Here is a 25,779-nt window from a genome sequence, read left to right as displayed (position 1 = left end):
CGGACCAAGAGATCATGACCTGAGCCGAAGTCGGATGCTTAACCAACTGAGCCACCCAGGCTCCCGTCATCTTTTGTATTTGAAATTAAGTTCATTTTTTGTGACAATTGGTTTGTCCTAATATGCATAGCTGTTCCTCTAGACAGTGAATTAGAAAGGGGATTGGGATTCCCCAAGAAGATTGGTAATCCCAAAATTGTTGGCATGATCTGGAAATCTGACATCTGTAGCAGCACATGGTGGCCCTTCTGCCTGCTACAGGTCACAGAGAAGCCACTGTGTTGCAGGAGTGGTAGATGGCAGCTAGAAAGGAAATCTGATAGCACTGATGGAGACAAGGCTGCTTCTGTTTTCCTCCACAACCCTGACAAGACAGCACACCCACAAGCAGCATCATAGGATCTAAATAGAGATTTTATTAAACTTCTCAATTGAGCTATCTTTATTGAAATAATTGTTTTATTTAATAACAATGCAAAGAGCCAATGAAAAGGACAAGATGAGGAGAAGTCAAGGCTTGGTCAACTGAGTCAGTTGTGATTAATTGTGTTGTGCCTGCGATAACCTTTGCACATTCAGATAATGTCCACAGACCACGGAGAACAGGACCTAGAGTTCAGGTTAATGTCTAGACTAGAGATTGTAGGCATGTCTACATAGCCCCTGGGGGTTATTAGGGGATATGTGGGAGGGGAAGGCCTATGTGCAGATGAGATCACCTAGGAGGACCTGGGAGAGGAGAAAAGGCTCAAGGACAGGGCCTCTTAAGGGTAGAAGAAAGACAATCCAGTGATGGAGTTTGAAAATCAGAAGAGAGAGAGAGAGAGAGGTATCACAAAACTCCAAATGAGGAGAAACATTTAAAGGAATGGTCCGTAAGACCTGACTGATGTCCACTAGAAATAGCACTTGAGAGGTCAGGTCAGGGATATTAGTACATTGCAGTGATAAGGTAGAAATCAGACAGCAGGAGATTAAGGGGTAAATAAAAGGTGAAAAAGTAGAGATTGTAGATAAATTCTTTCTAGAAGCTTAGCTTTAAAGAAACTGAAGTTGCCAGAGGAATCATTTTTATTTTGAAATTATTTTCAGTATGACTATTTGCTGAGAGGATAAAATAACAAGCATACACACAGAGAAGCTGGAGTTACATAAATGATGATAACTGATAAAGCAAATTCCTGAAGGAAAGACTGCAGTCAAAGGATAGTCGTATAGGTTGGACCTGGTCAGAAGGTTTACCTCATTTTCTGCAGCAGTGAAAGAAGTGTCTCTTTGTAGAGGGTTGAGAAGCAGAGACAGTGAGGAGATGAAGTTCTGACCTTTCCCTTTAGAAGTTGAGCCATAAAGGCGAGGAGAGAAAGGACTTTAACCAGTGAATGCAAATCACAAATAAATCTGCAGGGGACTGGGGCAGGAAAGCTGAGGGAACTGACACTTGATAGCTTTTATTTTCTCCATGAGAAATGAAACATTAAGATCAGATAAGAGAACACAGTGAAGGTCTGGAATAGCCACGGAGGATAATGTGGAGAGGTATGGAATAGAACTGCTGAGTGGTATTTAGACCTGGGAATATATACCCTAGGTGTGCGTCAATCTACAGGATCAGATGGATTTCTTAGTCCAAGTACAGAACTGATAGGTGTTCTGTGGTGTATGAAAAAGGACAGCAAAACACAAAGGAGCCTACGCTGTTGGCACCAAGCAAGGCTGAAACCTATGACTCACTTCAGAGTACATCTTGCCCACCCTCCCACCCCCCCCAGATTTGTCATGAGTCAAGACATTTAGCATCTTGAGAACAGAGACTTTTAGGGCTAGGATTAGTCCCTTATATTCAGAAGATATTCAGATATTTTTGAATGAATGAAATCTGACTCTGCTAAACATTTCTGAATACAAGTATTAAGTTTAAATTATCTACCGGGGATAAATATGTTATTTCAGAGCATTAGAATTATGTCCCTAAAGGCACATTCTTATAATTTAGTTAGGTTTAAAATAATTAAACCGATGCTAAACTCTAATGGAATCAATTCTGTAACATAAAAGTTTATTAGAATAAAAATACATGTACAACCCAACATTAAAATTATTTTACATTGCATGTAGGTTTTACCTCCATTAGTTATTTTAATGCTTTTAAAGTCTGTGCTTTAAATAATTTTCACATCTGTAAACCAAGCTTAGATTATCAAAGAAGCAATGTATCCACTAGATACTGGATAGCAAAATTTAGAATTGGAACTGATAGTTATAACCTATTGCACTAAATATTTCTGTAAAATTTGGACAGAGAAAAGGATTAAACTACATCACTTGAAATGAGGTAAGTTTTATGAAAATGCTTTTAGTAGCAAATATTACCAATGTTGAAATAAGAATATTAAAAACATTTATGGGAAATTCACTTAAAATGTTTGCATAGTCTAGGTTATCTTTTAAAGATGAAAATTTTTGAATTACTAAAAATTCCTTATTAGAAAAAAGAGACAATTATCTGTTTCTGCTTAGATCTGTATACATTCTAAGTCTTTCTCTCATTTAGAAAAAAGAAGTGATACAAACATTCACAAGTCTGGAAAAAAGGAAAAAAAATAAGATTAGGACCAACTTTTCAAGCTGCCTTTTGGAAAGAAAATTAAAAACAGAGGTAGATGGTTAAATATTAGTGGCCAAGTTACTGAAATGACTAATTTTTGTCTTAATACACATTCACCAAATGTTTATACTTGAAGCCAAATTGTAAATAAATTTAGGAGTAGAGAGTAAGACCTAGCACAAGTTATTTTCCTTATATCAAAGAAAAGTAATAAAAATAAACCAGGCTTAAGACCCCTGTTAAAGATATGATTGTTTAAAGCACTACAGTTCATGCACTTCTTAAAGTGGGAGAATCAACCTTATCCCTAAGCTTCCTAGATTTATCTGAGGCCAAGTCGCAAGCACTGTCAGGCCCGGTCAGTCAAAGTAGGACTGCAGGGTGCCTCGGCGCCGGACATCGCAGGTCCAGCAGTGGAAGCCTCCTCCCAGGGAATTGGCATTACGGATGTTAACCTTGATAGTACTGATACCTGCATCAAAAGAGAGACATGTGGTCAGTTAGATGGACTCCCGTGAAGATTCTCCTATAGTAAGTAAGCCTAAAGACGGGTAGGAATCCTGTGTCTCTAATCCTCAACGTCTATCCCAACCCCAAACAGTCTTCCAACTGTATTGTCACCAATTCTATTTCATCTAATCTATTCCACTGCTAATATAAAATCTTCACCACAAAGTCAGCAGTGACTGTGAAGTCTATTTCATTCTATTGACAATTCACAAGTCAACAGGTTGGATAAGTGGATGTATCTGACAGGATTAACTTTATGAGGCTACCTTAAGAAAACAGAACAGAGCTTGTATTTTAATATGCTGGGTTGTATGGTCATACAGGTGCCAAATCCACTCAGACAATTAGTTTAATCTGGCACCATTTATACTGATGTGGTTATGATGTGCATTGGCCTAGTCAACCAGTGGTATTTAGAAAGAAATCTGTTGTGTTCAGTAAATGGGGTTTTAAAAAGAAAATCTACTCTCTTCCCTCAAGAAACTCATTATTTTGAGGGGAAAGATAGCTATAGAGTCACAAAAGAGTCCACTGGTATATTTAGGGAAGGAAGGCAGCAGGAGCCATCAGAAAAGACTTTCCTAAGAAAGTGAGACTGGGCAGGGTTTTGGAGAGTAAGAATAGGGTTTCGAAGGGGTAAGGAGTGGGCTTGGGTAAGGAGTAGCTTTTTTTTTTTTTTTTCCAACGTTTTTTTAATTTATTTTTGGGACAGAGAGAGACAGAGCATGACGGGGGAGGGGCAGAGAGAGAGGGAGACACAGAATTGGAAACAGGCTCCAGGCTCTGAGCCATCAGCCCAGTGCCTGACGCGGGGCCTCGAACTCACGGACCGCGAGATCGTGACCTGGCTGAAGTCGACGCTTAACCGACTGCGCCACCCAGGCGCCCCAGGAGTAGGCTTTTAAACACAAGTATGTGTCCTGATAGGACAGACATATCTGTCTTATTCAGATGGCTAGAGCCATTTTCATCCTGAATTGGAGAGGATCCAGTTGCTTGATAAAGTTTGCTTTAACAAGTTACCTGTGCCTAAAATTATAAAATAAAATTATAAATCATATATTTGGTTCTTAATAGTATTTTATATTGAGAAACAATAAAATCTTAATGGACAAAGAAACTGAACCCAAGCAGTTGAGCTATTTAATGAAAGCCATAAAAAAAAGTGGCATAGCATTAGACATCAAATCATTGATTGGGATCAATCTACAATTGACAGGCCAATCCTTTTGAACAGATACCACATTAAAGAGGGATATGTCAAGGGGGCAAATACTTTCTTCTGAGTAGTATACCTGAAATATGAGACATGAATTAAAACATGACTCGCTTTCAACAAGTATATACTGCCTGGCTTGGGGCGCCTGGATGGCGCAGTCGGTTAAGCGTCTGACTTCAGCCAGGTCACGATCTCGCGGTCCGTGAGTTCGAGCCCCGCGTCAGGCTCTGGGCTGACAGCTCAGAGCCTGGAGCCTGTTCGGATTCTGTGTCTCCCTCTCTCTCTGCCCCTCCCCCGTTCATGCTCTGTCTCTCTCTGTCCCAAAAATAAATAAACGTTGAAAAAAAAAAATTTATACTGCCTGGCTTTATTTGACACTTAGGATACATCATTTATGTGAAGAGTGATAAAAACACATACTTCTGTACTCTATGTAATAGCCATATGAACATCCTTTCTTTCAACAGTTTCTCAATAGTGTTAGAATAACTGTTTTAAATTTTGAATATCAGGATAGGTAAACTCCCACCCAAGCAAAACTGATTCTTATTTTCAAAGGGGCACCTGGGTGGCACAGTCAGTTAAGCATCTGACTCTTGATTTCAGCACAGGTCATGATCTCACGGTTCACGGGATCGAGCCCCCGTCGGGCTCTGTGCTGGCAGTGCAGAGCCTGCTTAGGGTTCTCTCTCTACCTCTCTCTCTGCCCCTCCCCCCTCAAAATAAATAAATAAATAATAATAAAAATAAAATAAAGCATCAGTACTTTCTTTAAAAAAAGCTGAATGATTACTGACACCCTCTACTGCATGTCATTACTTTGTTCATTGTGCTTATCACACATATGAATCACATCTATATCTGTACCCTTATAAGTCCTTTAAATATGTAATGACAATTAAATTACTTTTAAAGGACCCTTAATGATTCAATCTCTTAGTTGTAGAAGGACTTCATAATCTATATGCTCATCTCAAAGGAGTAATTCTTCATACATGGGCACCAGGAGGTTAGATAAATCATAGAAGATTGATAAACTTATTGCTAAGGGGGTGTCTGAGAAGACTGGAATGCAGCTCCAACCTTTTGAAGATTATGATTGTTAAAAATACCGTGCATGTGTGAAATAATAACTTGATACCTCCAAAAGGAACAGAAATTGAACCAGACCTATCATGTAATTTCTTCGTTCTTCTGGTTCAACACTTTCATGTATGACAACATGTTTCATTTACCATACATACCCAGCTTTTCAAACATCTTTTGAATTGGGACTTCATTGGCATCCACCATGACACGTTTTCATCTAGCATTAAGACATTCATGGAAAGCCATTTGGATGACATCCAGAGTGGGTGATCTAAAAACAGCAACAACTGTTAAATCATGTCTGCTAACCATTTTGTTTAAAGCAAGGATTTCCAAAGTAAAGAATATTAAAGTGAACTCCATTCTTTCAGTAGTTCACTTCCCTGAGAAGTTTTATTTTAATCTTAAGACAATTTATCTATAAATGTTATGATTCAATCTATAACCCATTACACATTTGGATTTCACCTTGTTTTCTTTAAAAAATCATTTCTTGCTTTATGTGATGTTTTACTGATTTTTCTCATCTTCTTGCTTTCAGTTTCTATGGAAGAAGTTGAAAATATAAATCCCAGCCTTTCTCTTGTACCTATAGGCCCAAGTGCTAGTTGCTCCTTCCTGGGGAAACATTTTCACTAAAGTGCTAAAATTTGGGCTGCTGTCTATAGATGAAAGGGTCCTTAGTCATGAAGTACTCATGTTGGTCTGTGAGTGTATAACAGTAAACATACCATCTGGGATGACCGGTATTGGAGGAGTAACTATGGTCCATCCTGCTTTCTTGAAAGATCAATCTGCAAGACCAAAAAAACAAACAAACAAAAAATAAACCCCAAAGAAGTTTAAATCCACATATGCTATTCTTATCATTCTTAATCTCTGATAGCCCTTGTGATTATAATTCTTTTTGAGATGCTGTCTTTTCAATTGCCAAAATAAAGAAATTTAAATTTTCAAACATTTGAAATGATTTTGTCTGAAGCCCAATTAAAAATGTGCATAAAAGCCCCCTATTGCCAGGTTAAAGGTAAAAAAAAAAAAAAAAAGTAACAGAAATGGTAAAGCTTTTAAAAATATTCTCATGCTTTATTCAAGTTTCAGAGATCTTAAAATACTGAAGATACTTTCCTTGAAAAATTCCCATTAATAAAATGAAAATATTTCCTAACTCTTTAGTTATAAGAAAACAAAAATGTGACTATGGTAAACCCATAGTCCATCACTTTGTATCTATGACCATGGCATGAAGACAGATGTTATGGACGTACTTCCAAACCATAATTATCCTTAGTGACCTATTATAACCTAGTCATCCCTATGGTCATATACTCACTTAGTACATCAACAAATTATATTAAAAATGAAACAGTAAATAATCTTGGTCATTGATATAAACCTATGGAATATAATGACAGTGAGGGGCACCTCGGTGGCTCAGTCAGTTGAGCATCGACTCTTGGTTTTGGCTCATGGATGATCCCATGGTGTGTAAGTTTAAACCCCGCATTGGGCTAGGGGTGCTGGTATAGAGCCTGCTCAGGATTCTCTCTCTCTCCCTCTCTCTCTCTGCCCCTTTCCTGCCTCTCTCTCTCTCTATTAAAATAAATAAACTTAAAAAAAAAAAAAAGAAATGAACAGTGACATGGTAAAATAGTGGTGTACTGCAGCCTACCTACCAAATAACACTCACCACCCAACTGGAAGTAGGAGGGGGCAAGTAGAAGTAGGAGGCTGCAGGTGACAGGGACAGACCAGATGCAGGGCAACAGCTCTGCTCCTCCCTGCAAGGTGGGGCTGGCCAAAGGGGTCCTGACCCACTGGAGAGGGAGGAAGACACCCTCTGCCCCGTGGCATTGCCCAGCCCATGCAGGGACCATTCTGTTTGCAACTTAGCTTCTGTGGCCTCTTGGCTGCAAGTTAGGGATAATACACTGTTCAATAAAAACACACAGACACACAAACTTGAGGCTTTGAAAGCAGCAAGCAGTAAAGTCAAAGTCTGATGACACTATGCTAATTACCATAGCTACTATGTACATTTGTGAGTGTTGGATATCTTGTAGTGAATCCACCATAGGCAATCCAATGTTTGATCATCATAATGTTGAGCATTGCTGAATTTGTTATTTAGAACAATTAGAAGCTATGGAAATACTTAAAATAGAAGTGGTAATTACGTCAGTTGTTAGATTATTGCTTTTCCAGAGTTTTAAGAATGTCCTTACCTGATGACAAACGGTCGGATCAGGGTTGGAAAGCACAAGACCAGGTCCAATGATATTGAAGGTGGCATCAATATGCATTGGATTGGGTCTTTAAAGGGAGATGATATGCACTCTGTAGTCTGGAGCAAGATGCCTACGCATCCATTCAATGCCTAGATAGTTGGTAACCTAAAAATGAAAAGGAAGACCTAAATCTATACAGATTTGGTTCTGTATTTAGATAACTAAAATATTTAGGATGGGGCACCTGGTGGCTCAGTCAGTTAAGTGTCCGACTCTTGATTTCGGCTCAGGTCATGATCTCATGGTTCATGAGATCAAGCCCCACTCTCATGCTCTCTCTCTCGAAATAAATAAACTTTAAAAAATAAAAACTAATAAAGATAAAATAAAAATATTTAAGATGAAATATTTTCATAAAATAAATAAATACAATAATTTATAAGTAAAGAATGTAATAAAATAATAAATTAAAGGTAGAATAATAAAGTGTGAAATTTAAGAGGCAGCTTTTATTGACCTGGCTTCTCTGTGCAAAAATATCTCTTCCAGCTCTAATGAAGTCAGCAGCATCAAAGGCATGGCTCGAAACTCAGTCGTCACAAACTTTCCCTGAGCAGCCAATTTGTGTCTGTCTTCTACAGAATGGATAGGGTAATTCTGATTGGAACAAGAATGAATACATACAATGAATTGGCTCATAGGAAAGTATTTATGGGCATTCATTACTAAGAAAATTAATTAACATCATCATTTCCCCAAAATACTACTACCCTGTTTTAGACTAAAACATGCATGGGGAAGATGTAGGCCCCTGCTAACTAAATCAAAACAAACTGACATAAAACCAAAAACTAGGCATGGCAGTAATGTCCTGATACTTAGAAGCAAGTGGCACAGAGGTAGTAATGTTCTGAAAATATTCCGTGACCCATGCATTGATTTATGTAGCTATCTACAATATTGAAACACAACAGGATGAAGTCATTCTGTTCTTTTAGAAAAGGAATTTGGTCCTGAGCCTATCTCATACCATAAAATGAGATGCCAGGCATCCCTGCCAAATTTGATTTGGTGTGGTGGAATGAATTCACAACTTATTGTCTTTAAAACAGAATTTTTAATTTTTTTTCTTCTATAAATGATCAAATAATAAATGACCTAACAAGGGACATATACTTCCTTTTACTGTGAATTTGGCCTGTAAACCAAACTGTTTTTCTGGAAAAGAGAATGGAGTTCACTATACTGACTTTTGTTTCCACCAATGAATAGCTGTGTGCCTTTAGGCAAGTTATCCTCCCGGTAAGGGAAATGATTGATGCTACTCCCTCAGAGGGTTTGTGAAGAATAATAGGACTGAGGATGTATAAAGGCGCTTAGCTCAAGGCCTAGCACACAGTAAGCACCAGATAAGTATTAGCTATTATTACAATTACTATTATTGTCATAATATTATTTATCTTATTTTCATTATAAAATCATCATTTTTTTAAAAATGTAGGTGATACTCTCAGTTTCTGAAATGAATACTAAATACAAGGTATCAGAGAATCTCTGTCATTTTCTGTGGATTATTGAGAAATTTACTAATAGGCTCACCTATAATTAGGGTCTTACCTCATCATAAAGCTTATCAGCCATTGTTGGTTTAGGAGCCGTTGTCCACTTGGCGCCACGGTGGAAGTAGTCTTTGATAATTGACCGGTATGCCCGGTACTCAAAGAAGCGGGCACGCCATGCCATGGGAGCCTCGATAATCTCATTTCCCACAACTATCAGGATATCTCGAGGCATCGCACCATATAAACCTATCAGACCAAAAAGTTACACACAACCCCAGTAATGCAAGACAGAAAAGTCTATGTAATAGAATCCAGTTTTTGGTTAAAAAAAAATTACAAAAAAACCTATATGCATGTGTATGTGTATGGTTCTATGCAAGTGGAAAAATATATGGGTGATATATACTATAGTGCTATCATGAACATTCTGTGTGGGGATGGCAAAGCTAGGAAAGAAAGAAAGAAAAAAAGAAAGAAAAAGAAAGAAAGAGAAGAAAGAAAGAAAGAAAGAGAAAAAGAAAAAGGAAGGAAGGAAGAGAAAGAAAGAAAGAAAGAGAAAACCAGCAAGAAGGAATGAAGGACGGAAAGGAGGAAGGAAGAAAGGGAAGGAAGGGAAGGGAAGGGAGTAAGAAGGAAAGCATGAGTAATAAGGTCCTTGTTCATAGATCTAGAACCACCAAGTCTTCACACTTTTGTAAGCTCCTTTCTTACACAGAAACAGAGTTCTTCAGGGAATATCAGTACCATAAGATAAAAATTGGGCCAAGGACCATTTCTAGCACTGTAAATTAGAACACTGAACTCAGGCACAAGAACAGTCTTGTAGTAATGCCAGTTAAAACTAAAATGGGAATGTTTCTGTTCCCCCCCTTAACTTCTGTACTTGAGGGAAAAATTAAATGGAATCCACCATTCTTATGAAAGGAAATGACCACAGCGTTTAGAAAAACTTCTTTCAAGAAGATTCTGATTTATAATGGAGTTTAGAATATGGGCATCTCAATCGTATCAAAAAGAACCATCTGTTCCTAAACAATCTCTAAAGTTTCTAAGGATTATTAAAAGAAAGGAATCTCTGAGAAATTATCTGAGTTTTCTCCTTACATATTAGGAAAGAAATTATAAATTAAGACTAGCAGTTTAGGTATCCAACATCACTTACCCGTAGACTCAAAATCAGGAGTTTTATACTTCAACGACCAGTCAATGAGGTCAGGCCTCCTCACTGTCACTCCTTCCATTTTAAAATATTGCACATCTCTTCAATTTCAGTAACAGCCTTTTTCAAATGATCTTTGGGAAAATAATGGCCTCCGTGCTTCTGGTAAAATGGCCAGTACTTTTCATATGTGTTGGCCTAGAAGCAGAAGAAATTAAGTGTAATACTTAGGAGAAAAATACAACTCATGATGGGGCATAGGCAGTGAACATGATTTGTATAACTTAGTGGCAATGAGACAAAGACCATGTCTTGTTTAGTGTTGATCCCCAGTACTGAGCACACTGACTCTCTAGGAAAAAACCCAGTATTTGTTGAATGAAAAATTCTAAATTTCTGGGGCACCTGGGTGGCTCAGTTGATTAAGCGGCCACTCTTGAGTTCAGCCTAGGTCATGATCTCACTGTTTGTGAGTTCTAGCCCCACGTTGGGCTCTGGCTGGCAAGTATGGAGCTTGCTTGGTATTCTCTCTCCCTCTCTCTCTGCCCCTACCCTGCTTGTGCTCTGTCTCTCAAAAATAAATAAACATTTTTTAAAATTAAAAAAAAATTCTAAATTTCCTTGATGTTTTTTAATTTAATTTAATTTTTTTTTTTATTTTTTCAACGTTTATTATTTTGGACAGAGAGAGACAGAGCATGAACGGGGGAGGGGCAGAGAGAGAGGGAGACACAGAATCAGAACAGGCTCCAGGCTCTGAGCATCAGCCCAGAGGCCTGACGCGGGGCTCGAACTCCCGGACCGCGAGATCGTGACCTGGCTGAAGTCGGACGCTTAAACCGACTGCACCACCCAGGCGCCCCTCCTTGATGTTTTTGAGACCTTTTGCTCTCTTTTGCCTGAAATCTCATGCCCTACCATTCACAGCATGTCTGCCCTCAGATGGCTTGGAATCTTCTTGGACCAGTTTTTATAAGCTTCAGAGACAGCACAGGACCCAGGTGCTCTGTTAGTCCTCAATGAAATCAGAGAACAAACAAAAGAGCATAAGAGAACAAAAGTATATTTGTACTTGATAAAATTATGCTATCCATGCATCCCAGAATTCTATCTAGAAAAACAGCACTTCAAGATATTTTGTGGGAAAATAGGGACACTGCCCCCTTAAAATTAGGGACATGCTCTCAAACATTCTTTGTTCTCTTAAAAACCCATTATTGATTTTCTCATTCAACAGAATTAGCACCTGGCAATATGGTGCAGCAGTGTAAGTCTACTTTTGGTACTCCTATCCTCCCCTGCAGACATGTCCCCCCACAATCACACTTCTCCCCTCCCCAGTCTATCCAGTTCTCATATTGCTTCAAGCCCTTTTGTCATAGAAGAAAGTGATCTGCTAAATGAATTCACACACTTGTGGCAGCTGAAAAAAATCCTTAACATTTAGAAAGTGTCCAAGGGTCATATTGCATTTTAAGAGACAACTGAATGAAAAACAGTTAAATGCTTTACAAAGGCTTAATTTATAAAAAAAAATGACTGATGATTAGGGTAAGCATAACAACTATAAAATATTGGTTTCCAAAAATATAAAAATGTAGAAGGATTCTTCATTCAGATTGTTGTGCATGGGCCAAAGTTACCAATTTAAAGAAATACATTGGGAAATGTAGATGATGTATATGGATGTAATTTATCAAGACAGATGAAGTAGAATTCCAATCGGAAGATCCATATGCTAAGAAAAAACCTTGGCCTTTCATCAAAAGATTGGCAAAGTGATATACATCGATATATTTTAAGTTTAAAAAATACTTCCTTATATAACTGATTAACTACCAGTCCTGATCATGTCAGATAAGGTTTCCATCACAAATCAGACAATTTCAGATAGTGGTAAGTGCTATGAAGAAGGGAACTGGATGAGACAGAGTGTGTAGATGTCTAGGTCGTTAATGTCAAAGATGATGTCTTTTCCAGATTTTCTGTCTCTACTTCCATTTCCACCTCAGTCTGATAAATATCACACATATGGAGGCAGACCAGCCTCTTGTTAGTTTGGGTACGTAAGTTCATATCCGTTAGGCTGGAGCTGAGCCTGCTTGAGAAGGAAGGAATCTCAAAAACATGTCTTTAACAAACATGGAGCATGCCAGTGAGGCTCTAAAACAAGGGTTGACAAACTAAAATCCATGGCCAGATTTTTTTAAGTAAATACAAGTTCTATGGGAACACAGGCACACTCACTCATTTACATACTGTCTGGGGTTGCTTTTGTACTACACTGGCAGAGTTGACAGTTGAGTGGTTGTGACAGAAACCTATGGTCTGCAAAGCCTAAAATATTTACTATCTGGCCTTATACAGAAAAAGTTTGCTAATCCTTGTCTAAATGATTAGTTACTTGCTTTACTTTTGAAGATCTATAGGAAAACAACAGGCTCAATTTCTGGCCTGTGAAAAATATTATCAGTGTCAAATTATCAGTATTAATTTGCATACTTTTTAAGATCAATCTACTCTTTTTAAAACAAAAGCATTCCACTGTTTTCTTCTCCTAGGAAGTCCTGCAGCAGCCACTAGAAGGAGAGGATAATAATGACTCTTTATATTCTTCTCAGACACATCGTGGTACTACTCATCCATTCACCACGTTCTCCTTCTCATGCCAGGCACATCTCTTACAGTCCACGAAAGGACAAGAAGCCTTTGAAAAATGTAACACTGGGTCACAGCAGACGCATAGCCATGTTGTCCTGCCAGACACATTCCAAAGTATTCTGTGTAACTGTGCAGAATGAAGCTTGCCTTGGTAAATATAAACTAAACTTTCCTGGGGAAAAACAGCTATTTGAACAAGTGTGAGTTTCCTGTGTAATGAATACTGTGGCTAAGGTTGGACAAAGTCCAAATGATCAAGGCGCATTACATTTTCTAAGAGATAATTGGAAATTATTTACACTTCCTTTGTAACCCTGCTAAATGAGTTAGCAACATTTACCAAGTGTCTGCAAGATAAAAACACTATATTAAATGCTTAGCATGTGATGTTTTAATAATCCTTTGCAGAGATGTGGCTGCACTCCTAGAAACTTTATAGGTTTTCAGAGCCTAAAACCCTTCGGGGAGTTTTGCCAAATGAATTTTAAATACCATCTTTGGAAGGCTAAGAAATATCAATAGAAACTTCTTATGTATCCAGGTGCAAACTTATATTACATTAACCTTGAATGACTTTATATTTATAAAAGGTTCTTTCTCAAGAGCTTTATTTAAAAAAGACAAAGCAAAACAAAAACTAAATATTTGATGGAAAGTATTCATTATATTTTACAGAATAAAATGCTTCAGAGCTTTTAAAAACTGTGCTCCCTGACAACTACATTCCTTACTCCCATAAAATTTCTTTAGCCCTTTTGTCTTCTATATGTCTTATGCTCTAATTGCCTATAAACAGTTTAATACATAATTTTATCTTTCATTGTTCCCAAACTGATTAATACATCTGAATCATCTTTCTCTCTTACTTAAGGCCTTGCTTTCTAGGGGCCATGCATGTCTTTAATATTCTCTCCCTCAATGCCTAGTTCAGTATGTGGCATAAAGCAGAAATAACCAGACATATGAATAAAATCAATACTGCTAAAGCTAGTAATATCTGCAATCATCACATTTACATTACTTTTGTAATGTAAAACTAAATTGATGCAACAGTAATGAAGTGTGGTTTTGTCCCTTGAAATACTTAGCATGTAACCTTTTCCCTTCAGTTTAATCTTGTTAGGTAGATAGCAAACCTCTTAATATCTTCACTTTATTGAGGCCCAGAAATTTGTGGAATCTTGCGCAAGGTCAAAGAGCTGATTAGCCAAGACTAGTATCAAGCTTTTTAATCAAATACATAATTCAGTCTTGGTCTCCTGACTTCAGCCTGCTACACGTCCCACAAATGACAGAGAACTCAAACTCATGTCTGAGAATCATGTCTGTTTTCATAAGATCACATAGTACAGAAGTCAACAATTTCATAGACAAGTAAAAGGGTAAACTATTGCTTGAATTTGAAATTAATTCCACCCAAGTAAAATGGTTTAGGGATGGGACTTCTCTGCAAGAAAAGACTTAAAAAGATCACGCCTTTCTAAAATATGTGGATGATACATAAATTAATCTGTTCATCAAATTTCAAATATCAGAACCAAAGGTAGTTTCACAACAATTAGAAGAAGTTATTACTTTTTCTATTACCCTGTCTTCAAGGTCTAAAGAATCATTTTCTTCAAGAAGACTTCCTAACTATCCAGCATTTGGTTGTTGCTCTCCTGACATTCAATTCAACTGTTAGTTGGTTAGCATAAGATACTTAGCTTTAATCTTTGTTTCTATATGACCATCTTATCTGTCTCAATAGAAAGCAAGTTCTTATGTGCTGATACCTCTGGAGCCCTGGTATACCGCAGCAACATTTCTGAGGATGATGATAATGATGTAACAGAATTTATTTCCTTAATCCATGTTATAAATAAAAATGTAAATATTCAAGAAGAATTAAGTACATTGAAGATATATTTGTAACCCATTATTTTTTTTTTTAATTTTTTTTTTCAACGTTTATTTATTTTTGGGACAGAGAGAGACAGAGCATGAACGGGGGAGGGGCAGAGAGAGAGGGAGACACAGAATCAGAAACAGGCTCCAGGCTCTGAGCCATCAGCCCAGAGCCTGACGCGGGGCTCGAACTCACGGACTGCGAGATCGTGACCTGGCTGAAGTCGGACGCTTAACCGACTGCGCCACCCAGGCGCCCCAGTAACCCATTATTAACAGAAGCTCAAGTTGTGTCTGCAATGTGGATGGCACTCCCTTATTCAGGATGCAACCTGAACACCAACCCACAGAGGCCTGGCCTTAGGAATATCACAGATAACACTAGGAGTTTTTAAAAGAGAGATATTACGTGTTGCCAGGGAAACACTGAAAGGCTTTGTGGAAGGTACCATCAGAGCTATGTGGTAGTAAGAGGGGGGGTAGGTTTAAACTACAGACAAAAGGGGTATCTGGGTGTCTCAGTCGGTTAGGTGTCCAGCTTTGGCTCAGGTCGTGATCTCATTGTTTGTGGGTTCCAGCCCCGCATCGGGCTCTGTGCTGCTGATAGCTCACAGCCTCAACCCTGCTTCAGATTCTGTGTCTCCCTCTTTCTACCCCCCCCCCCCACTATCTCTCTTTCTCTGTCTCTCGAAAAGAAAAAAAAAAAGAAAAAAAAAGTAAAAGAAAAAAAAGCTGTAGACAAGAGAGGTACAGGCACATAGGTGGAAGAGTCCTGAGTAAGAGCAAAGGCATGAGGATTGTTTGGGGAACAGTGTAGTTTGGCTGCTTGTATCATTATCTTACAGTCTTCTGCAAACCAGGGTGAAATATTAGAGCAGAGAGGAACCCAAATAGGAATGGGCATCTGCTAACCTGTCTTTCTAACACATCTCTAAGATGAACGAATGACTCAAATGGAGAGTCCTGGAAAGGCAGATAAGAACCAGATTGTGAATGATCTTGAGTACCATGAGAACTTTATCTGGAGCAGTATGGGGGGGAGGGAACACGTCGAAGATTGGGAAATAGAGGAATGATAGGAGCAGGATGAGCAACATAACTGAATTTTGGTTTAAAAAAAATCACCCTGAGGGGTGCCTGGGTGGCTCAGTTGGTTGAGCTTCTGACTCTTGATTTTGGCTCAGGTCATGATCCCTGGGTCGTGGGTTCAAGCCCCACCTCAGGCTCTGCACTTAGCATGGAGCCTGCTTAAGATTCTCTTTCTCTGCTCCTCTCTCTTGCTCACATGCGCTCTCTCTCTCTCTCTCTCTCTCTCTCTCTCACTTATAAGAAAATTTAAAAAACTCACTCTTATAGAAGCTGGAAGGTGGTTTGGAGAGAAAAGCAAATGAGGGAGACCAATGAAGAGTTAACTGCAATAGGCAGTAGATGAGATCCTGACCAAAGGGAGCAGCAGAGGGATGGAGGCAAGGTTGCTTTTGACAAAAGACTGGTTAGATCTTAGAAAAAGGATGTGGAGGACCTGACTGAAGGAGAAATCAGAGGTGATTCTTTGATGTTTCAGCGTGAGTGAAGAGGAATGCCAAAAATGAAAAGGAAGGAATGAGAAGGGTCCAGTTTAACAGAGTGGCTGGCAGTTGAACTCAAGATGTGCCAGGTTTGAGGTCCCATGACATACCCAGCAAGGAATTTAACATGTTGGCCTGGAGAGAGATCTGGACCAGAGTGGAGGCAGGAGCCAAAGCTGTGAGAACAGCTAGAAGAGGGCCAGAGTGAAATCCTGCTCAAACCCAACATTACAGACAGGAAGATGTGAGGCATAGTGAAAGTACTACATCCCCAGATAAGGTCTGTCAGAATCGGAAGGAAGGGGTTATTTGTGTAAATAGCACCAAACACTTGCAGAGACTTCAAGTAAGATAATTAAAATCACGGCTGGATTTCAGAGGGGTGGAGTAGGCTGCAGTGAAAGCAGTTATAGAGGAGAATGGAAGCAGAAGCCAGCCTGCACAAGGTGAGGAGAGAACCCCCTTCAGACATGTGAACATCCTTGCTTTACCTTCACTTCCACGGTGAACGGTGGAACACAGGCATTTTCAGCTCTGCCCACGATCACTTCCTCTAAGGGGTCCCATTCATTGTAAGAGGAGACAGGGCAGTCCTTGGGCAGAGGATCAGTGGCCTTATCGTCAGCTGCACAGGCTGCCTGGGTGCTCTGGAAAGTTCGCTGCACCCATCCTGTTAAGGTTCTTCCAAGCTTCCAAGAACAAAAAAAAGATTATTACGTAGTCCCATACAGTACTTGGTGAGAGGGGTGAGGAAGTAGAGGTGGAATGAAACCCCACATAACATAGACATTTAAAACCCTTTAGGAGAAAGTAAACCAAGATGTTAGGTAGTATATAGTTGGCTAGTGGGGTCATAGTTTTACCTTCTTGTTTGTACATTATCCTTTTATCTATCATATTAATTGGCATAACTCTTTAAAGCCACTCAGAAGATTCTGTCCCCAGTGATCACCCCCCCCATTTGTATCTCAGAGTGGATTTCTGCAAACAAGTTTTAATCAAGCTTTAAGCAACCCTTCAGCAGATGATGGGTCACCCCATCCCTATAAAGCCACAGAAAGCTACTCCATATCTCCCTGCCAAGTCCAGCTAGAGGAAGTAGCCTCCTTTCCCCTTCAGTATTAAAAGTCATCAATATTAGAACCCCCCCCCCAAGTTATAATATAGAAGCATACACAACCTTATTTTTCAGATAATCAGCTTCAACTAAAAATTTTGCATTGCTCACACACTTCACACTCTTTGGCACTTCAATTCTGACAATGACCAAGTGCCATCTGCTTCATTTTACAGATGGTCCAGAGTATCCTAGCCAAGATAAGGATTAACCCAAGCACAAATGTAAACAAGAAAGGAGAACTAAGGACTTCAAAAAGACTTTTGAAAATACAGGGCCTATAAAATCTAGAACAGGGGAGTCCCTTACCCAGTGAGCAAACTTCAACTGCCCTCCCCCCCACCGCCCCACCCCAACCTCCCATCTATATCCTACTCCGTTAAATGCCTTAGGAAGGAGGCAGGAGAGGAGCCAGGGTGGGGACCAAAGGAAGAGGGAGAGTGACAGCTGTTCTGGAAGCAGTTGCGGGAGGGAGCCAAACTGCCCTGCTATTCCTGTCCTAGGAGCCAGGGAGGGTCTGCAAGCACAAGCTTACATACCAGGCAAGAAGAGGGTGGGGGATCGGCAGAAAGTCTGGCTACAGACTGAACTTGCTCCTCTCTCGACTCAGGACTCCATGTTCCTCTTGGAGTGGGCCTGCTTGCTCCCTCTCCTTCCCAGATTCTCACTTTGCCTCCTCTCCTGCCCACCCACATCACACGCATTTCCCCGAAGGCTCTCCAACTCTATGCCCACCCCCGGCACTGCACCCCAATAACTCGATCCTTGTATTAAGAAAAGTCACGTGTCACCCCCAGCCCCTCACCCCGGGCCGGAAGCTCCTTGGAGCGAACCCAGTGCTGGTGGGAGGGCGGTGCCCCCTGCATTGACGGCCACCGTGGCCGGAGGTGCGCAGAGAGCAACTGTGCCCACGGGGTGTGGCCCCAAAACGTGTCCCGCTTTCCCAGGGGCACCGCCCAGCTCCCGGCAGCCAGCAAAGGCTCTCGAAGCTGAGCATTCAAAGGGCAGCAGAGGACCATTGTCAAGCAATGCCGGCTGGGGAAAGTGAGGGAAGGCGCGCACGCGGCCGCCGGCAGAGATGGGCGGCGCACGCACCCGAGAACCGATGTAGTGCACCGCCTCGGCGCCGCGGCTCCCGCCGCGCAGACACCGCACCCGCAGCATCGCTCCGCGCCTGGCTGGTCCACGAGCGGAATGTTCCCGGTGCTCGGCCGCGTCGGTCCGAGCCTCCCGAGAGCTCGCCAGCAGGAGGTGTCGGGGCGCGCGGCCCTCTGCCTTTTGTAGTCTCGCCCCGCCCCTCCACCTCCCGCGCGCCCCATTGGCTGCTGGGAACAGGTGGCGGGGCGGGGGGGGGGGGGTGGGGTGGCGCTGGCCCGCGAGCTGGGCCGCCCCGAGTTAGGAACTGTTAGGGGACTGCCGGTGGCACCTGGTCAAGCCCCCGGTGTTTGCTTTTTTTTAGCTTGTCAATCGGCCGACTGGCTTCAGCAACCGAGCCCCACCCGTGCCCGCCGAAGGAGGCCCACCACTGCGTCGGGGAAGGGGAGCAGCACGCGACTTCTGACGAAGTAAACTTAAAAGTACCTTAAATGTGCCCAGTTGGATTACATATGTAAAGCGTTAAATACGGTCACAGGGTTAAATTCGTCTGTATGCACTGACTCCGTCCCCTCGTTTGCTCGGTCCCCTCATTTTGCAGTGAATGAAGCCACCTAAAGGTTAGGTGGCTTAAGGCAACACCGGGATTGAGACTGGAGAAGAGTAAATCTGGAACTCAGGTTATCTCCACTCTCCGGGGTGCTGCACTTTCCACCAATGAGCGTTTTCGGTGTTTGGGGGAATGCTGGACGTTTCAAATAGTCGTTGGCCTTGTGCCCCTGGCTTGAGAAACTCAATCATGAAAACAGAGACAAAAGTGAGCCAGATATAAGGGAGGTAGTCCTCCCAGTCTCGTCTTCCCTTCCATTTCATTTATTTAAATTTTTGTTTCAATTTGATTAGGATACGTTTTTTAGAAAAGTTCCCTAACAGTGCAAACTAGAGAACTCAGTTTAACATTTAAGTAACCTAGCAGGAAAGGGATCAGAGAGATTTGAGTATTTTGTTTTGTACCTACAAAATATCTAATTATTTATTTTTAGTAAGCTGTCTTTTTAACTCTGGTGTCTCAAACTTGTTTTCCAAAGCTCACTGATGGAAGGCACCAGACAAGCAGGATGGCAGGGGAGAAAGAGCCCTGAAGAGGGAATTGGGAGAACAGGGTTCACGTCCTGACTCTGTAATAGACTACTATGTGTCTTCTTGAGTAGCAATCTTCTTATCCTCAAAGGGAGAACACTTGCATTTATTGTCCCTAGTACACAGGGTTGTTAAGGGGCCAAAAGGAGAGATTGTGCATGTGGAACGTGGTGTGGCCCTAAGAGCTATATGAATATGAGGTAATATTTTACCAGCTCTAACAATAAGGAGGCCTCCAAATGTGATAATAGGGTGAAAGGAGTCCGTAAGTCTAGGTCCATATCTTAGCTCTGCTACTAACTTGCTTTGTGACCTGGAACCAAATTCCTTCTCCTTTCTAATGAAGGCATCACACTTCTAGTGAAGGTTTTGGCAAATCTCTAATATTTCTCAAAATTTATAAAGTACCTCTCCCAGGAATTAAATGCAGAAAGTCTAATTTTCTAATGTACTTGTGATGGTCAGAGATGTACTCCTCAATAAGGGATTTATTTTTTTTTTAATTTTTATGAATATAATTTACTGTCAAATTGGCTTACATACAACACCCAGTGTTCATCCCAACAAGCGCCCTCCTCAATGCCCATCACCCATTTTCCCCTCTCCCCCACCCCCCATCAACCCTCAGTTTGTTCTCTGTATTTAAGTCTCTTGTGGTTTGCCTCCCTCCCTCTCTGTTTGTAACTTTTTTTTTATCCCTTCCCTTCCCCCATGGTTTTCGGTTCAGTTTCTCAAGATCCACATATGAGTGAAAGCATATGATATCTGTCCATCTATGACTGACTTATTTCACTCAGCATAATACCTTCCAGTTCCATCCACATTGCTGCAAATGGCATGATTTGATTCTTTCTCATTGCCAAGTAGTATTCCATTGAATATATGAACCACATCTTCTTTATCCATTCATCAGTTGATGGACATTTAGGCTTTTTCCATAATTTGGCTATTGTTTAAAGTGCTGCTATAAACATTGGGGTACAAGTGCCCCTATGCATCAGCACTCCTGTATCCCTTGGATAAATTCCTAGCAGTGCTATTGCTGGGTTATAGGGTAGGTCTATTTTTAATTTTTTGAGGAACCTCCACACTGTTTTCCAGAGCGGCTGCACCAGTTTGCATTCCCACCAACAGTGCAGGAGGGTTCCCATTTCTCCACATCCTCTCCAGGATCTATAGTCTCCTGATTTGTTCATTTTAGCCACTCTGACTGGAGTGAGGTGGATGGTTTTGATTTGTATTTTCCTGATGAGGAGTGACGTTGAGCATCTTTTCATTTGCCTGTTGGCCATCAGGATGTCTTCTTTAGAGAAGTGTCTATTCATGTCTTCTGTCCATTTCTTCACTGGATTCTCTGTTTTTTGGGTGTGGAGTTTGGTGAGTTCTTTATAGATTTTGGATACTAGCCCTTTGTCCAATATGTCATTTGCAAATATCTTTTGCCATTTCGTCGGTTGCCTTTTAGTTTTGTTGATTGTTTCCTTTGCAGTGCAGAAGCTTTTTATCTTGATGATGTCCCAATAGTTCATTCTTACTTTTAATTCCTTTGCCTTCCCCTTCCCTCTAGGATTTTGATAGTTTCCTATGCTCTTTCATCCATTTTGAGTTTATTTTTGTGTATGGTGTAAGAAAGTGGTCTAGTTTCATTCTTCTGCATGTTGCTGTCCAGTTCTCCCAGCACCATTTGTTTAAGAGACTGTCTTTTTTCCATTGGATATTCTTTCCTGCTTTGTCAAAGATTAGTTGGCCATACATTTGTGGGTACAATTCTGGGTTCTCTATTCTATTCCATTGGTCTATGTTTCTGTTTTTGTGCCAATACCATACTGTCCTGATGAATACAGCTTTGTAGTAGAGGCTGAAGTATAGTAGGTACATATAACAGAAGGTATTGACATTACTGTATACCATTTCTGTTTGAGATCTGAGGACACCCTCATATCATTCATCAAAGACACTTTTAATTTTGCAGATGTAAGAATTGGAAATGACTGGAAATAATGAAGCCAAGATGTCATTAAGGTTTATATAAAAGAAGCTTCATGGGACGCCTGGGTGGCTCAGTAGGTTAAGCATCTGACTCTTGATTTCAGCTCAGGTGAATGGAATCAAGCCCTGAGTTGGGCTCTGCGCTGACAGTATGGAGCCTGCCTGGGATTCCCTCCTCTCTCTCTCTCTCTCTCTCTCTCTCTCTCTCTCTCTTAAAATAAATAAATAAACTTAAAAAAAAAGAAAAGAAAAAAGAAAGACTCATAGCCACAGAACATATCCTAATCTCCCTGGAATCCAAGGGAAAGTTTGTGGATAAAGCCACCCAAACCAGTCCTATTGCTATAAAAGCAAGTCAAAGCACTTAACTCACTCTCTTTTTCTTTCTTATGTGTGGATATATGCATTGCTTTTGAAAATATTCTGTAACAATTTTTAGATTGATTTGATCAATGGGAAGCATAAGCCTTCCATACTGGTTTGTTTATCTTATATTGTGTGTCCAACTCTCCAAAGTATTGATGGTGATACCTGGCAACTCCTTGGTGTTTAGATACTGCTTTTTTTTTTCTGAAGAAATGGAATAGACCGTGAACTCTTGTCTTCTTCTCCTTCTTTGGCAATAGGTTAGTGTAACACCAATAATTTTTATTGAACCAATAATTTTAGGATCTTGGTGGTCTCATAATTAATGGTTATGCATATTCATGTCTAATAGTAGTATACTTTTGTAGGTTAATCTAGAGGCATGATTTAGGGTCATGTAGGGATAAAAGGACAAGGAATAGGAAACTCATCAGAAGCATGGCAGATTGTTCTGCTTTCCAATTTCTCCTTCATTACCATTGCTTTGTGGACCATACCCAGCTCTACCTGGTTCCAGCCAATGAAGTACAGAGTTTGAGAAATGTGTCCTGAGATTAAAAAAACCCAAAAAGCTAGTGCAGTCTTTGGGTCAACACAATGAACAACAGAAGAGCCTATTGTAAGAATTCATTATTTCATTGTCATGGTTAACATCAGAATCTGTGCATAGGAAGCAGTCATAATATGTTCCTAGAACTTAAGAGATATGGGTACTCTGTGAAACTAGTAATACAGGTGTACACACACACACACACACACACACACACACACACACGGTGGATGAAATTAGCTATCTTCAGAAGTCAGCCTTTCTGAGAGATATTTGTACTTATAGTTTAGGGGACAGGATATCTCTCAAATTAAATCAGAAAAAGATAGGATTACTCAAGTCAAACAAGATGACTACAGCGTATTCTCATGACTAGAATGTAATAAAAGAAAGATGCAATTTTTTAAAGTATTATTTGGGGGACACCTGGCTGGCTCAGTTGGTAGAGCATGTGACTCTTGATCTTGGGGTTGTGAGCCCCACATTGGGGGTAGAGATTACTTTAAAAAATTTTTGTTTATTTAAAAAAAAGTAGTAATTGGACTGCATCAATAAAATGTCTCTGTATACACAAAACAGTGATAACAGAAATTGTGTGGAGGGCAAGGGCCTGGGTCACTGTGGAACAGGGACAAGAAGGAGGTTTTTAACTGCATACCCTATTGTACTTTTAATTTTGAACATTTGAATGAATTTCCTATTAAGCAAATAAATATTTCAAAGACTGCATTTACAGAGGTGTGATTGTCAAAATGGAGCTTTTAAAAAGGAAGCCAGAGTGCACAGTTTGTCAGAGTCTATTCATCCAGCTCTATCTAAGGATGGAATCAGAATATTCTGGTCCCTGAAAAGGTGATACCTATTGAGGACAAGAATAATTTCATGGGTTTTGATGGAATATCCTTCTAGAATATTCACCTCCTCCAGCTTCTGAGTTCACTAAGCAACCTTATCATTCCTGGAAACCTTGACATGGGGAAAGGGTTCACACTTCAGGCTGAGCACAAGTGACAGACAGAGCTGGGAAGGTGGAACTTTCATTGTAAAGTTTTACATCAGTATTCTAGCTTATCCTTCACAGTCTGGTGTGATTCAGTCCTTGCTCTCAAAGTATATTCCTCTTCTCAATGTTCTCCCTTTTCTGTCTGCCTGCTCAACTCTGGGTGAACTGATGGAATCCAGTTTCTGCCCCTGAAATTCTGCGGGACTGGCTTGCTACCACAATGCCGTGTTCTCCTAGCTCACAGCACCTCTCCTGCTGCTCTGGAATTGCCTTCTTAGCTGTCTGTCTTTTGCTGGACTGTTCACTCCAACGGGGTGGGAAGCCTGTTTTATCCACTACTATATCCCCAGCACAGTGCCTGTCACAACACGGGTCCTCAATCAATGTTTCACTGAAGGAGGTGCTGCTCAGAAAGCCTGGACTAGAATAACCGGACCTCCCTCTTTGCTAACTATCTTACAGTCTTTGACTTCAGCATCCTTTATGTCTCTGGAAATCCTCTCACGTAACCTCAGCTATTCCCACTATTCAGATGATTTCCAGTAGTTTTAGCACCACTTTCTATCCTGGGTACCTGACCTACATTTTCAAGTACCTGCAGGTCAGAATGGTAGCCTGGGAGCTCTGATACCAATTTTCTCTTCATTCAGCCTGGGATTTCTCATCTGAAGTTAAAGGCAATGGTCACTAGTCACTAGATAATCTCAGCTTTAAAAATGCCATTTCTACACTGGGATTTTGTCAGCAGCTCAAACTCAGTCTGTCTGCAGTGGAACTCACACCAGCCCTTCCTCCTTCCTCCTAGAAAGGGTTGTACCTTTTTCTAATCATTTAAGCTTGGAACTCTCTAAACATCTTTGCTTCCTCCTCCTAATCTAGTCCTCCATACCCAATGAGTGGCAAAATCTTATGAAGGCAGTTTCTGCCCAGTTCTCTTACAAAGCCTTTTAGGATTTTTATTGGCAACATCTGGGTCATTACTGGCCAGCATGTCTTAGAGGTGGATTCTTTCATCAGATGACAACTGCAAAACAGTAACTCCAACTAAGTGAAATCCAGCTCTTTCCAAGTATTTAAAATAATCTCAGCTTAAGTCAGCACTCAAACCCATCCGGCTTTAAGAATATTGAAGAAGGAACGTCAAGAGTTTGCTCCAAGGAATCTTATTATTTCTTTCACGTCAATCTTCAGATACCTTTCTGGAATCTAAAAGCAGTAAACACTATTCTCTTTTAGGTCCTAACTAAACTTAAACTAAAAGGCAAAGGTCATCGCCATCTGTTCGTGTCTCGATACCATGAGTATATGGCAGGAAAAACAGCTGCATCTCTTGCGGTCTCACCCCAGTATTTTTTTTAAAATAAAAAAATAAGTAACAACTTTGTTGAGATATAATTCACAGAGCATAAAGTTCACTCTTTAAAAATTTTTTTTTCAACGTTTATTTATTTTTGGGACAGAGAGAGACAGAGCATGAACGGGGGAGGGGCAGAGAGAGAGGGAGACACAGAATCGGAAACAGGCTCCAGGCTCTGAGCCATCAGCCCAGAGCCTGACGCGGGGCTCGAACTCCCGGACCGCGAGATCATGACCTGGCTGAAGTCGGACGCTTAACCGACTGCGCCACCCAGGCGCCCCAAGTTCACTCTTTTAAAGAGTACAAGGTCAATGGCTTTTTACATACTTACAGTATGTGAATGTAAGTACTCACATACTTACTTGTTCATCTGTCACCACGAATTCAAGTACAGTTTCACGATTCCGGCAAGAAATCCTGTCCCCATTAAGCAGACACACTCCTCCTTCTTCCCCCTCCTACCCCCTGGCAGACACTAAGCTACTTTTTATCTATTGATTTGCCTATTCTGAGCATTTGATATAAATGGAACCATACAAATATGGTCTCTAGTGTCTGGCTTCTTTCACTTAGAATGTTTTTAAGGTTCATCCATATTGTAGCATGTCAGTACTTCATTCCTTTTTAAGGCCAGATACTATTCCATTATATAGATATACCTCATTTTGTTTATC

General features: G+C 40.5%; 1 protein-coding gene and 1 non-coding gene across 2 annotated transcripts; one reads left to right on the top strand and one right to left on the bottom strand.

Moving 5' to 3' along the window:
• Positions 1-2,027: 2,027 nt before the first annotated feature.
• GATM (glycine amidinotransferase) lies at positions 2,028-18,852 on the bottom strand. The gene is given in 12 exon segments (XM_030318305.2): positions 2,028-3,077; positions 5,579-5,638; positions 5,641-5,694; positions 6,155-6,211; positions 7,642-7,816; positions 8,169-8,228; positions 8,231-8,308; positions 9,269-9,459; positions 10,376-10,456; positions 10,459-10,570; positions 16,980-17,177; positions 18,701-18,852. Coding segments are annotated over 12 exon segments (1,248 nt in total). The 5' UTR covers positions 18,770-18,852; the 3' UTR covers positions 2,028-2,964.
• Positions 16,056-16,146, top strand: TRNAK-CUU. Its single transcript is given in 2 exon segments — positions 16,056-16,092; positions 16,100-16,146. It is a non-coding gene; the product is annotated as a tRNA-Lys (tRNA).
• Positions 18,853-25,779: the final 6,927 nt, after the last annotated feature.

This window comes from Lynx canadensis, chromosome B3, assembly GCF_007474595.2.
Source record: "Lynx canadensis isolate LIC74 chromosome B3, mLynCan4.pri.v2, whole genome shotgun sequence".
NCBI lineage: Eukaryota > Metazoa > Chordata > Mammalia > Carnivora > Felidae > Lynx > Lynx canadensis.
This window is presented reverse-complemented; position numbering and strand designations above follow the sequence as displayed.